Here is a 15,438-nt window from a genome sequence, read left to right as displayed (position 1 = left end):
AAAGTTTAGTCAAGGGCTGCTACTAAACCCTGTCACTGGAATTTGAGCAGAGAGCTCCATGTGACAGGTAGCAGTTAAGAAAAAAGTGTGCACGCTGGCCAGATGGGACTGACCTACACACCAGGGTGGCCACAATCCTCCTTATTGCCTGTGCATACACCTCCACACACAAAAAAATATAATGCAGTCACACACACCATCTTTGTAGCAGACGTCCTGCCAGCCACAAGCCACCACCTCAAAACATCCCTCACATCTGACCTTTTAACTGTGGACTTAAAATCTATGAAATTACAGAGGCTGTTTCAACTTAGCAAGTAAACACAGCAGCAGAAATAGACACTTCAACGTCTATATACAAGTGAGTGGGTGCCAGAGATACGTTTCTATTCATAGCTGACTGGAATTAGTGGCTTGTGTAAGTGCTCACCATCATGAACCTGGGGCATCCACAGTTGCAGACATCAGTTACATTTGACCAAAGCTAAAATGCATCAGTTAGATTCTATAAATACATAAATAAAAGCATACACTTACAGGTATCCATCTCAATTAATTAGAAAATCATTAAATGGTCATTTAATTCGGTAATTCAGCCTGAAAGGTTAAGTTCATATCATATACTAAGTAAAAACCAAGTGATAGATTTCAAGCACTTATAGCTGTTAATTCTGATGAATCTAGTTTACACAAAATGACCAATAAAAAATATTTTTAATTCAGGTATGGTTATTGTATCCATGTTGTATAGCAGTAATTTACACCCTCCACAAGGAGGGTAAGGCACAAAAGGTTTTGTTAGCTGTTTACAACCCAACTTTGTTGTTTCCAAACATGTTAATGGAAAATTGAGTGGAAGGAAAAAAAACTCAACCTGGGCTACACTGTCACATTCCTCAAGTAAAGACATGTCTGAAACATCTTACGATGCAAAGGGGGAAAAGGGACTGCAGTTTTGCTCAGAGGTCCAAATTGTCAGATGAAAGTAAATTTGTTTTCATTTGGAAATCGAACTCCCAAAGGTGAAAGGAGTAAAGAGAGACAGAATACAAGTTGCTTGAGGTCCAGTGTGAAGTTTCCAGTCAATAATAAAGAGTTTCACTGCTTGATTAATTACAGTGAAAAGGAAAACATGGTGTGACTTTCAAATTCCCGAAGGCAAAACCAAACGCAAAATCTTTTTGGGAGTTGCAACATTATTTAACCGTCTATCAGATCTATAAAAGTGTTTAAAAAACTCTGCCTTAAGACTTTTATTGGTAGGTCAGCATTCATTTTTTGGCAAGGTTGATAGTATGACAAAGAGCCCAATAAGGAACAGTCGAGTGATTTGCTCCATCTTATCTAGAGAGTGTGGTCCTCTTTGTGGAGCATAAACACACCAAGGGGGGGACAGCTTTCCTTTCAGACATCCCAATCTTCTGTTTAATTTTCCTTTAACGAAAAACATCCCCTCTAAGCTTGGCAGAAGAGGAAGAGGAAGAAAGGACTGGAACCTCTGTCAGGGAGAGGCACAATGCTCTTCAACATCTGTTTACCTAAATCTACTTCCTCCTTTCCATCCGCCTCTGGTGGCCTTAAATCAGGGTCACTAAAGCATGCAAACACAATGAGGATGAATACACCAGCGGGGCTCATGAAAGCTGAGGAGCATACATCACTGGCATTTCCCTAAATCCAGTTTGTAAAACAAACAAAAGGAGAGCATTCATGCTGGGACTCTGTTAGCAGTGATAAATGGATTCACATATTAGGCTAAACACACGGGTAATGCGTCGATTCATATTTGGGACTGCCTCCGCATTTCATTGTACATGCATGCTCCTCTGCATGTGCTCAGTCTCACGAGAGCTTGATAGCAGCTTTATGCAGATGCTGATCTCATCACATCTGAGAGCCACATTTGAGTTCTCGGTCCAATTATTCAGCACTTACCGCATGGGCCAGTGCGTGGCCCACAGGGGAGCCAGATAAACAAACAGCAGAGAATTATTCAGGATTTAAACACTTAAAAAGCCACTTAAGCACAGCCATTTACGCGGTTAATTAAAATGAGTACTGAGCTCCCAAAGAAAGCCCAGAACTACCACAGGGGCCCCAGTAACCTAGAGCTACTCCCAGACCCACACAAACACAGCCCTCTCTCCCCGTAACATGACCGCCTACACTTGCACAAATATGTCTGTGGGTTATTATTTGAGGAAATATAATACACATCTGAAGATCTGAGGAGATAAATAACACAAAGAAGACTAACCTGTAAAGTGCATTAAATGTGTTTAATAAAAGTAAACACATTTACACTCAGTTGTGACAACTGTTTTCTCTCTGTCTTTATTTTCCTCTTCATTTATTTTAATACCATAATTCACACATTAGGCTTTTCAGTGTGCTGGACACATTTCTCAGCGGTAAGAAAATATTGCTTGAAAGTTGGAAAAGGATGATGATTTTACAGATGGAATAAGAAAGACTGTGATTTTACAGACAGAGACGGCAAGCAGCCGCTGTCCTTATGAAGCCTATTACATTATATCAAAAAGAAGCAACAGTCAGCATTTCATGTTTTCATCGCCACAAATCAGTGTTGGAGTCAGTAAATATCTTTGGCAGCTAAGAAAGCTTTTGAACCTGAAATGAAGGTTTATACCCCTTCCTACTGAGGACAAGAGCCAGATGGAAATGGATGTGCATTGTCTTTTTGTTCGGTGTCAAAGAGATGCTGGGTCCACATCGTCTTTTTGATCTCCAGTCCTTTGCAGAACTGGTAATACCCTTTGAACCTTTTCACATTTTGTCATGTTTGTCATGCCACAAACTGTCATGTATTTCACCCAAAGTGGAAGAAAAGTGTGGCATGCATTTGTATTCAGTCCCTCTGAGTTAACACTTTGCTGAACACAATTTCACTGCAATTACAGCTGCAAAGCTTTTGACTCTACCAGCTTTGAACATCATGAGGAAAAAAACATATAACCCATTATTCTTTGCAACATGACTAAAGTTTTGTTAGCCTGGATAGAAAGTGTCTGTGATCAGAGAATTTTAAGACCTGCCACAGATTATCAATTTGACATTGGTCTGGTCTTTGACTGGGCCATTGTAACACATGAATGTGCTTTGATCTAAACCTTTCCAGTATAGCTCTGACTTTGTTTTTGTGTTGCTGATCTGCTGGAAGGTGGAATAGGTTTTCTTCCTAGATTGCACCGGTTATGAACTTATATGTAACCCTGACCCCTTCATTATCCCTGCTAAAGAAAATTATCCCCAGAACATGATGCTGCCACCACCATGCTTCATGGTGGGGATGATGTGTTAAGGCTGATGGGCAGTATTCATTTTTCACAACATATTGCACTTTGCAATGTAAGCCAGTACCTACATTCGATTTTGGTCTCATCTGATCAGAGCTCCTTCTGCCGCATGTTAGCTGTGTGCCCAACACAGTTCTACTTCTTCCTAAAAGGCCATATTTGTGGAATGCATGTCTAATAGTTTTTGTCGAAATTCTTCTACCTGCGCTGTGGATCTATGCAGGCAATTGGTTGAACTCAATATATCAATGGTTATCTGATTAAAAGGAGGCTGAATTCAGCCCCAAACTTTTCAAGTATTTCTTTGAAAACACATGTATCATTTTACATCCAGCTCACGTTTCTGCTTTACCTTTTGTTGGTCAATCATATAGAACCCCAATGAAAAAAAAAAAAAAAAAAAAACCTTGACGTTGTGGTCTTAATGTTGCAGAATGCGGAAAATTCAAGGGGTATGGATTCCCCTTGGTATTTCAGCTGAAATCACTTTGCAAATTTTTCGTAAAATCAAGCGTTTTACACTACACCGCCAAATAAATAGAAACATCTTCAGAATCTCTGTTCTTTAAGGGGTTTAGGAATAAACGCCACCCTCAAGTGTGCAACAAAATCCTTTAGCTGGGAAGACACTTTGATCAACCGCTATCCGTTGCTCCAAACTGAGCATGTATTTGGGGAAACAAAGCACAATCTCAGCTGCTAATCCCCAGAGATTCGGAGCACATTCCCAAGGAAGCCTTTGATCTCTGGAGTGCATCCGGACAGCTGACTTCAGACATATTGCACACTTGCATGCACAGGCGGAAGAACACATATACACTAACACAAGCATTCCTCTCAGACTGATAATGTGCCAAAATGCACTTTTATCTGCGGTTGCTACGTTCGGTGACAGCTGAGTGTTTCTTTCACAAACTGATGTACATTAAATGACTTCTACAGCTAAGTTCAATTCTTCATTTCTGAAGAAGCTGGTATTTGAAATACAGAACCTTGAAAAGGATATACACTAGACTATGATTGTAGCCTATTTATTAAGTTTTCAACGCATAATTGACAGATGGCTCTATCGGTATTAAAAATATTTGCAAATTTTATTTTTATTTATATGCTTTAAATTTTTCATATTTTGACAACCGCAGAATTTAGTGTTTTTTTAAATTTTCTTTTTTATTGTAGGTGATAGACCAACACAAGCTACAACATATTGGTAAGGCTGAAGAATAATTACATGGTTTTCACATTTTTTTGCTATTTAAAACCTGAAAACTTTGGTCTGTATTGGTATTTCCACCTGTTGAGACAACACTTTCTAGAATCACCTTTTGCAAATACAACTGCAAATCTTTTGATATTTTTTTTTTTCTTTGCAAAATTTCTCAACCTCTGTCACCTTGGACTGAGAGCATCTGTGATGAACAATTTTTAAGTCTAAACATAAATTACGGATTTGATTAAGGTTGGTGCAGTGTCAGTTTTACTACAAGAGAGTATTTCATTTGGTCTCACATGGACTTTATTTACTAATTAGGTGTCTTCTCAAGGCAATTGGTGCAGGATTTGATTTAGGGGTATCAGACTACATGGGGCTGAGTATAAGATTTTGCAAAATTTTTTTTAATAAAGAAATTTCAAAAGCATGTATTTGTTTAGATGTATAGAAAAGCAAATGATGTATTTTTAACAAAAGAAGAAATGTGGATAATCCAACTCAAATGTCTACACTCCCCAAGAGCTTTATTTTAAACTAAAAAAATTTAGTTTCATAGCATTTCTTCCCAGATGGCACCATTCACAGCATCTGATAGTAATCTGCTCTGCTTTGTCATACAGGACAAACTCCTTCATCTTTCAGAAAACTATGGAACTTACAACGCCCACTGTGACATTAAAGCCACCTCCACATCCTGAAACCTCCCAGTCCTCCAGCTAATTTGATGTCAACCCAAGACCTCAAACACATCTTCTCACGATAAAAATAAAATCCTATAGCCCCTACAGCCAGGTGCTACCCCTCCTCCAGAAGGCTGGGCTTTTCTTCTCTTTAGAGAGTGGCTCCAAAGTTTTCTCCCAGCCCCTTCAAAGAGCAACAACAGGTCCTTGGCCCCTTGGGACCACAGAGGGGGTAGAGCATGGTGGGAGAGAGGTATACGTCACACAGCATGCACAGGAGGCCAGCCGGTGGGAAAAGAAAGTGCAATGCACTGGGAGAGGAGAGAAAGGAGGAGAGGGAGAGGAGTCTAAATTTGAAAAGTGCTTTCAGTTTCTTGACAAGAGCCCCCGCCTTGTGAAAAAGACCTGGAAAGAAAAAGCACAACACAAACCTGCCGTGTGTTTAAAATCTTTAGGACTATTTCCAAAAAAGTCTTTCGAAAAAGCTTTAAAAAAATCAAAGACAATGCAACCAACTGTGCAACAGGAAAGGTGGGGGCAGGCGCTCCGATGCTATTCACTTCTGAATTGCATACTGTTGTCAAATGTACCTTTGCTCTTTGTCTGCGCAGCACACAAACTTCTGTCGCAGAGGAAAATCTAAGCTTTTGGAACTGCGAGAGCAGCACACTGGGAAGACTCAATGTGGAGGGTTCTTTTAAACTACACACAAACTGGAGCTTCACAGAGAGGAGGAGCCATCAGTGTCACTACAAACACCTCCCAGCACGGCCCACTTCAAACATAGATTCATGTCATCCACCGCAACCGACACAGGGCACATGAGAAATGCAGCAAACAGATGGAGGATAGGAAAGCAGAAAGGGGAAGAGGGCAGAACCAAAAGGATTGGGAGGAGGTAACCGAAAAGAAGACGGTGTCTCTTTAAAACAGGGCCTTTCAAAGGCCTCTGTAAACATCTAACAATCAATCCCAAAGGAAGCAACAAGCCCAACCAGCTTAAAAGTTTTTTGTAGTGAAAAATAATAATTTAATTGGGGTTTAACTGGTATCACAATTACAGTATAATTGTGAAATGGAAAGAACATAATACAGGGTTTTTAGCATTTTCTGCAACTGAAAATGTGAAAAGTGTGGCACGCATGTCTATTAAGCCTCCCAGTCTAGTTTAAGCTTTTTGTTGATTCTTCCCTTCAACTCCGACCAGTTTCCCTGACCCACAGCATGATGCCGCCACCTCTATGTTGCACCGTCGGCACAAAATGGGAAAAGGTTCAGGAGGCATCAGTACTTTTTCAAAAATGACAAACAGCTAATGTGAGCAGCATCTCACAGTCCTGACATTCTTTTAAAGCATGCATTGTTGGGATTAGTGTGGCGAAGATCAGATCAAAAGAATTTTAAACACGGACACCCCACTGATGACACCCGACCCACATTCTTCTGAACCCTGGTGCAACTGGGGGGGGGGGAGCTTAAAGAACAGTGGCTATAAATAACTATCTCCCCAGGTATTCTATGCAACACGGACAACTTTTAAAGCTGAGTGGGGACTTGCATCCCCTCAGAGCGAGTGCTCAGCTCCCATTTCAGACAGCGATCTGGAGTCTGGCTTTTTGCACATAACAAGAAGAAAAACCTTCAAGACTCACCCATCATAAAATCAACATAAATATTTAAGTTTTCACTAACTATGTTTAGAAATTTCCTGTGAAGGATAGTCAATGAATTAAGATCACTTCAGTCAGAGATGCACAGATCAGGCTTTCCTGGCCGGCACGATTATTGTGAGGTTTTACCTGCTGATTCTAATTTGACTGATTCCAATTATTTTTTTAAGGACTTTAACACATAAAGCATGAAAACTTGTGCTGCGGGTTCAAACTGTTTTAACCCAAAATAAACTAGACCCCAAATTGTAGGAAATCAAAATTCTGAATATTTAATAATTAAGGGAAAATAATGGTAGATTCCAATCACTGGCTGATTGATCTGTGCATCTATAACTTTAATTAACTATTTAATACAAGTAATATTGACCCTTTAAATTATACATTACATAGTAATGAAATGCAGGAACCACTAACTTCTTAAGACCTCTTATAGGGAGAAATACAAACTAATATCTGATATATTATAGATTCAAATTCAAAAAGTATCCTAAAGCTACAATTTAGTCATAATCTACATTATCCCGTGAATATAAATAATCCAAATGCCTTCTTTCAGAAACAATGTAAATTAATAGAAGGACAACTTCTACAGAAAGACGTTCCATGCTATCAACTTCCCAGACGTCCCCTCCACTATTGGCCAAAACCTTTCAGTGTAGTGCTGCTGGGAATGGAAAGAGGCTGAATCTGCAGAGGAATAAAGCAATGAATGTTTGTCTTTGTGCCCAGGTTTTATAGTAAGTGCTTTTTAATCATGTGCTTTTAAATGTTTAAATTACCTCAAAGCATATAATGTGAGTGATTTAGTTGTACTGCTAGTTTACTCTTGCCTTCATGCTTTTCGAAAGAAATCCATAAGTTTCTTCAAGATATCTCTGACACTAAAACATGAAACTAAGCTTTGAAATCAATCCCGCTTCAATAACTAATACGGATTAGCAATGTTGACACCACCAGCACCAAACTCAAAAAACAATCTACAATTTTAGCTCATAATTAAGAACAGAAAACAGCTTGCAGCACAAAACAAATTTATATTAGAGATGCACCAATCAAGCTTTTCCTGGCCGATACCGAACTCTGAGCTGGGGTTCTGATTGTTTAGGGTTTTTTTTTCCAGAACTTTAAAACAGAAAACAGAAAAATGTTCTGCAAGTTCTTTAATTGATGTAGTACCCAGCGGAAAATGCAGGAGTTACGGGATTATCCCAATTTATTCATTAAAGCATATGTCCGTTAACTTTATCTAATTTTATTCAACATAAAAAGTGAATCAAACTACATGATGTTGGTTATTGTCGTTATAGATAGAAAAGTGTGGGTGTTCCAATTTTTGATGCATTTATTGAATATGACAAAAAAGGTTTATTTTGGCATTTAGCGTTCTATTTGGTGGACAATTGGCCATTTCTAAACTATGTTTAATTGACTGGTGCATTTCTACTTTCTATAACTAACTTTTATTAATAGTTACTAATTATATGTGTTGTCTACCTCATCCTCAATTGAAATCCTTGACATTTGTTCACCAGCATGCCTTCACACAAGTTGCTATTTTCACTGACAACAAAACCCATTTAGTTTTTATATGTTTGTTAATCAGCAACATTTTAGGGCATTAAATTAGCTTAAGCTAAGAAGAGCTGCAAGCACAAGAAGACACGTTTAAACACCGGCAACGCAAGATCACTGAGAAGGGTCAAATAAAGTGTATTTATTACATCAAGTAGCTAAGTGCCAACATGTTCACCTTTAGTTTATGGAATGACTCAAAAATGATATTATACATCATCAAAACAGTACTGCTTCAGTGTATTTAAGATGCAATGGATCCTGGATTTGGGTCAGTGTTTGTTAAACTGTTGGGTTTCTGCTTAAAATGTCTGGATCGTGGGTGGACAACCTGTTGTCCCATTTTTCTCTTGATATACCTCAGCTCCTGAAACATGCCTGCCTTTCAGAAAGACATATCGAACCAAAGAGGCTTAAGAGTTCCTCTGAAGCAATTCCAAAGAATCTCCCTACTTGACAACAACAGCACACTGTTTACTGCACTGCCAAAATACAAAACAAGCATGACCTCCAACATTTCTCCCCAGCCTTTACAATCCACACTTGTCACCGGACTGTCACACAGAAATGCTTTCAACTCAGCCTGGATCTATTGTTAACTAAATTACAAGAGAGACTGAGAGAGAAAAACTCATAGCAGTAAAAGAGGCTGACACCATCAATGTTCCATGCACGTGTAAAACACCCTAAGCATTCACTGTTGCAGTACAAAACAGCTACAGTGCCAATCCAAAGTATTTAGACCCCTTACATTTTTTTCGTATTTAGCCACATTACAGCCACTAACTTAAAATGTGGTTTGGGGGGATTTTATGTGAGGGACCAACATAAAGTTGCACAAACATTTGAAGTGGAAGAAAGGGACATATAGTTTTCATATGTTCTACTGACAGGGCAACTATTGGTCGTGCACTCCACAAGCATGGAAAAGAGAGACAAGATGATAGCTATTGTTGCAAGAGATCCATAAAGAAGTCTCATTTGTAGTTTGCCACAACCCATGAAGAGACATGGTAAACATATGGAAGAAGTGGCTCCGGTTAGATGAGACCAGAATTTAACATGTTGGCCTCCACATAAAACATTATGAGGGTAGAATGCTAACACTGCACATTAATATGAACATACCATCCCCACATGCTTTTCTTTAGCTGAGCCAGAGAAGCTGTTCAGAGTTAATGGAAAGATGGATGGTGCTAAATGCAGGCAAATTCTAGAGGAAAACCTGTTAGAGGAGGGAGACAAAAACACTAAACATAAAGCTACAATAAATTGATTTAGATCAACTGAGAATCTGTGAAAAGACTTGAAAATTGATTTTCACAGATCTGGCTGAACTTGGTGTATTTTGGAGAAAAGAATGGAGAGAAATGTCCGTCTCTGCTGGTGCACAGCTGGTAGACATACCCCAGCAGACTGTTGCAGATATAGTTAAAGGTGTCTCCACAAACTATTGTCTGTGGTGTTGTAGATATTTGTTTGTTGAAAGAAAATGAAAAGCATCCTTAAACTTTACAATTATCCGCTTCTTTGTGTTGGCCTATCTTACAAAATTGCAATAAAAACAATAAAGTTAGTGACTGTAACGTGAAAAATGTGGAAAGGTTCGCGGGGTATAAATACTCTCGCAAGCAGCTGTATGCGCGAAAAATGCAGCCTCGTGGTGAAACCGTGAGAAATCAAATCAAATGTTTCTTTATAGCGCATGTAAAAAAAAAAAAACAACAGCAACAAAAAACTGACGCACACAAAATACAACAATACTTCAAAGTACAAAACAATTAAAAACATGACAAGACAAAATAAAACCAGAAGTGAACTCTCATGCTGTATTGAAAGCCAGTGAGTTCACTGCTTTTTGAAAACACCAAGACTTAATGAGGTAGATCGCGCATTTAAAAAACAAAAACGGGTTTCTAAAATGTTTGTTCAGGGATGTCAAAGCGGGATAAAAACGACGCAACTTAACCCGAATTTTCCAAGTAACTTGCCGCTAAATAAGTGCACATAAGTGCCCAGTGGGACTCACCCGTGCAGTCAGCCCGCAGTTTCCCTTATGGTGACAGTCCTGTTGCCCGAGGCGAGAGCTCGTGCAGTAGTATTTCTGCTTCACGAGCCAGTCGTCGACTCCCTTTTTCGCCAAACAGGCATTCACAACAAAACTGTCGCCTGAAACACATAACGCACATATTAGAAGCTTAAAAACTATTTATTCGCCAATACCCACGCTTTTCAAAAACGGACTCGAACTCTACACTGTTCAACGCTGACATTTACAAACTGCCTGGAAATATTAAAAGTGCACTATAAAGAGGAGCACAAATAAAGGTTGCTTACCTTCTGGGCTCTCCCTCGGTTTACAAATAGCGGCTTGAGAGACAGAAAGATTGGAGAAAATGAATGTGTTACTATCAAAGCGCTGTTGGAACAACTACTGCTGTTTTTTTTTTTTGTTTTTTTTTTTCCCTATCGGGAATGAGCAATCTTACCATGCTTCGAATGCAGTTTACCCATTTCTATACATCGAGTTGGAGTTGAAAACCATCAGATGAATATAATCCCATGAAACAACACCAGGCTGCGATATCCAGAGAGCGGAGCGTCCGAGGAGACCGAGTGCGCTCTAGTGCAGGACCGTGTGACCGAGGAGCAGAGTGAGCCTTTGATCCAGAGCGCTGCAGCCAATAGAAACAAGCAAGACGACAGACTGAGCAACTTCCTCTCGGCACTTTCAAACTAAAAACAGTCACATGCATTAGTGACCGTTTAAGGTTAACCAGAATTATGCTATACATCACAGCATTTCACATACATTTTTATTTTGTAGCCATTACTAGTTCTCTCAACCCCTGCAACTTTGTAATTTATTTTAAGACAACTTACTTAAGCTAAAAAATGGAGCTCAGTGAAAATTGACTGTAACAATTTCAAAATGCCCTGATTCTGGAATCAGTTGTCAGCTGTCACTGTAAATTGATGCCGCTTGTACAGTTTTACCTCGTTTCAGTCTCTAGTTGAAGCGCTGATAAGGTGTCCTCAAAACTATGACTTTTAACTGTATGAATATACACATCAGCCCCGGGTGTGAGCAAATGAGTGTAAACCCACTGATTACAGTCTAGGTTTACTTAAAACGTGGGTCATGTTTCAGGCAGGGGTGACAGTCCTGGGCCCTAAATCCGGGCGTGCAGTCTGTCACGTTTTATGTACACAGCGTTAGAAAGAAAGACGTTCTGCAGAAACAGAAACATAAAGTTGTAAAAAGTATTATGCAGCCACGATAACTATCAATTATCTTAACCCCTATTGGCAAATTACAGGTACAAGCAGGGCAGGTCTGAGTTAGAAACGAACTTAACCAAAATAGATTACAACAGCATAGGGCCAAAGAACATCACAGTTTTACAATGACTTATTATAACTATTTTAGTTAGACAAAAGACATAGAGATTATGTAAATAAATAATAATTAAAAAAGAAAAAATAATGTTTCAGGAAAAAAGGATGTATATGCACATACCTTTGCTTGTTGTCTTCTGTATTTATAGACAATTAAAATAGCCCTATTAATTTTAGGACTGCTTGTACATCAAGAATTAGCACATACACTACCAGTCAAAACTTTGGACACACCTTTGTCATTTAATGGCTTTACTTATCTTTATTTATTTTGCATTGTTGATACAAAGTGAAGACATCAAAACTATGAAGCAAAGTATGTAGCATTATGTTGAAACAAAAAATTGTGAAATAACGCAAAATATTCTTCAAACTAACCCCACTTTGCTTTGATTACTGTTTTGCATAATCATGGCAGTCTCTGGATGAGCTTCATGAGATAGTCACCTAAAATGGTTTTCCCACAGTCTTGAATTTCCCAGAGGTAGGAATAAAATGAATGACAAACCACTGACAAAGATCAGTCCAGACTTTTCACTGGTACCATATAAAAATATAATTGAGCAAATACTGAAAATCAGTATTTTATGAATATTCATTGAGAAGCGCAGCTTAAGATCACTCCAAAAATTACTGGAGACCTTGCACTCGAAGAAGACATGATTGATTATTTGATTATTTTGTATATTTTCTGCAACATTTCAATAAATTTGGCAATACATTTCTTAATGGGGTATATTCTGTGTAGAATTTAGCCTTATTAAAAAGGCAGCACTATTTTTATTTAGGGTCAAAAAGGCATAAAACGTTTTTGTTAGAATGGCTTATTATGAATTGATTACAGATTTATGGATTGTACCAATTGGCTGTGTAGGCTGTCATTAGCCAAACTGCATGACTGCCATGTGCATGTCATTGAAACTGAAACTGTGGGGGAATAACATTTTGCAAAAGACAAAAAGTGAGTAAAAAATCATTCAAATATATGTTTAGAGCCAGAAATGAACTTCCTTGTGTTGATTCTTTTCTTTCAGTGTCACAATTGTATCCTCTTTCTTTATATTAGCTTGAACCAGCAAAGTGACCAAAAAAGAAACACACGAAAACAGAAACATTTAAAATTTACTACACCTCGTGTCTGAGCTGGGGGGAAAAAGCAGTTGTGTAACCTTGTTTCTGTGGTAATTTATGAACACGGGATTAATCTTGGCTCCACCTCCCAGACTCTTCTGAGTCTATTAGATGTGTGACGCGAAAATATAAAGGAAAGAAAAAGAAAGATCATGCAAGGAACACATAAAATAGGACAGTGACTTTGTAGTTTCCGGTGGGCTTAACGGGAAGTAGGACCCACATTCAGCTTTGGTCCTCATAAAACCTTGGGTTGGCTCTGAGAACAAAGGGAAATAAAATTATATGACTGATTAAATTCCATTTGAATTTATAACCTTTTCAGATCTAGATAAACCAAGTCAGCAATTATGCACTTATTTGGGCCTCTTGGAGTCAAAATCAAATCAGGATTAGCGCACAGTGCTCATCCCTCTGTTTGAGGTCTCTGACATGAGAATAAGGCTCTTATTGGACTGAGGCGGCAGATGAAAGCAAGCTAAGATGCTTTTGATGTCTTCAGATATACAGCATAAAGACAGCACTACTGGGCCATTTCATGCCAGGCTGCCAGTCTCTCAGTGTGACACTAATATTACTCACAGTGGGCATCTCCCTGCCAACAAAAAAATATTAAGGTTCCAGATGTTCCTCTATAAAGTTCATCAGGGTAAGATCAAAAGTTAATGTCAATTACACTCAAGAGTTTTGTTAAGATCTGTAATAGATGACTGGTTCCGTTCTTCTTTTTCTCTAAAATACTATGAATCCCAACACTTATGTTCATAAAAAAATAAAAACCAAGATTGCAGTTATCTTTCCCAGATTAGATTCCCTTCAATACAATCAAAGTGACAATTTACAAAAGAAAATAAAAAATGAAAATGAAGCTCAAAAGAAAACATCTTACATTTGATCAATTACATGACAAATATATAATATAATTACTTATTAAACATTTTCTAGTTCATTTTACATTTTTATCCTTACTAAGACTGATGCACAAGTTGTAAAAAATACATTCATAGGAACACAAGCATTTATTTTTATTTATTTAAGGATTATTTGAATTACAAAAACATTTTTAACAAAACAGAAAGCACCTTGGAGATATACAGCTTAAGCCTGTAGGATATGCTTGATCCTCAGTGTTACATCTGCAAAGAGAAAGTCCAAGTTATACAGAACTTAATGAACCAGTGTTTTATTTGGTATTTTAAATAATGGAACTGATCCCCCACTCGTTTTACACTGGTTTCCACAGAGTTTTTTTTCCACTACTTTTATTAAGACACTGACATGCTTGAAGTTATCTGTTATCAGATCTAAGTGTGTTTTAAATTTTAAAACGTAACTTGATAGATAGGATAAGTGGATTGAGCCACCAGAATAAGTCATTAGATGGAATTGGATATGTGTTCAGCATCAGTTATGAATTTGAAAAAAACAGACAACTTAGTTTCAAACAAATCAGTTTAAGAGTTCTCTGTTTATTCTTCAACTTGTACAGTAACATTTGACAGTTCGGCTCACTTCCCAAACTTTATTCACGTCTCAAGTTGGAGTGATGAAACAAAGACCCCCTTGAGGGGTTGCCCAGGTCAACAGTGGGTCTGGCCAAACAGAGACTTCTTAGAGGCCTTCAAGTCAGGTCAAGACAAACTGTAACAATTGAGGGTTAGCCCAAGGAGAGGATGAGTCTGGGTGACCCAAAGGTACCTCATCTAGGGTAAAAACTGGTCCAGACAAACAGTTACCTTAAGGGTGAGTCCAAGGGCAACACTGGTCTGTCTGAGCAGAGGTTCCTTAGAGGGTTATCTAGAGGGAAGGCATTTTGAGACAGTCACTATCAAAGGTTACTCTAAGTGGAAGGTGGGTCTGGTCCTTGTATCCTAAGCAGGGACACACAGGAAGTTTGCTCAACTATTGAGGAATCACACCTCTTAGCCTCCAAGGAAAGGTTTATTTTAGGGTGTTGAAAACAAGGAGAGCTGGAGAGGGTCATTAAAGTCTAGATGAAACAAATGTAAACCAGACCAATGATGTTGTAATTTGCTTTTTTTGATTGAGGAGACGGAGCAAAGATATTTTTAAGTTGCTTCTCTCATTGTGCTCAATGTAAACTCCTCTAACCTCCTGGTATGTGTAAACGGTGCAATATAAATAAACTTTGTCTGTAAATGCAACCAATCCATAAATGAAACCTTCTACATCTTTTACCACTCACCCCCCACCACACACACACACACACACACACTCACACCCATAAGCTTTCATAGATGAATTGGTGTTGTGTGAGTTAAACCACGTTCAAGATCCAGTTCATGGACACAGGAGACAGACAAGTTACACCTACAGTATATCTGTGCTGGTTTTTTTTTTTAGCAAAGTTTAACATTAAAATTTATATTCAGGCCCTGTTCACCTTAACATCTTCAAACTCTGTGTCATAATGTGGTTTGCGGGCAGACCAA

At 38.5% G+C, this 15,438-nt stretch overlaps 1 protein-coding gene across 2 annotated transcripts in view; it reads right to left on the bottom strand.

The window, feature by feature from the left end:
• Positions 1–11,128, bottom strand: part of nkd1 (NKD inhibitor of WNT signaling pathway 1) — a 47,869-nt gene extending 36,741 nt beyond the window's left edge. For both annotated transcript variants that reach the window (XM_047363535.1, XM_047363536.1), the window contains exons 1-3: positions 10,945–11,128; positions 10,793–10,825; positions 10,485–10,624 (exon numbers count right to left, since the gene is read on the bottom strand). In XM_047363535.1, coding sequence (XP_047219491.1) covers positions 10,485–10,624; positions 10,793–10,825; positions 10,945–10,969 — 198 coding nt within the window. In that variant the 5' untranslated portion in view covers positions 10,970–11,128. The remainder of the gene's footprint in view (positions 1–10,484; positions 10,625–10,792; positions 10,826–10,944) is intronic.
• Positions 11,129–15,438: the final 4,310 nt, after the last annotated feature.

Source organism: Girardinichthys multiradiatus, chromosome 4, assembly GCF_021462225.1.
Source record: "Girardinichthys multiradiatus isolate DD_20200921_A chromosome 4, DD_fGirMul_XY1, whole genome shotgun sequence".
Taxonomy (NCBI): Eukaryota; Metazoa; Chordata; class Actinopteri; order Cyprinodontiformes; family Goodeidae; genus Girardinichthys; species Girardinichthys multiradiatus.
This window is presented reverse-complemented; position numbering and strand designations above follow the sequence as displayed.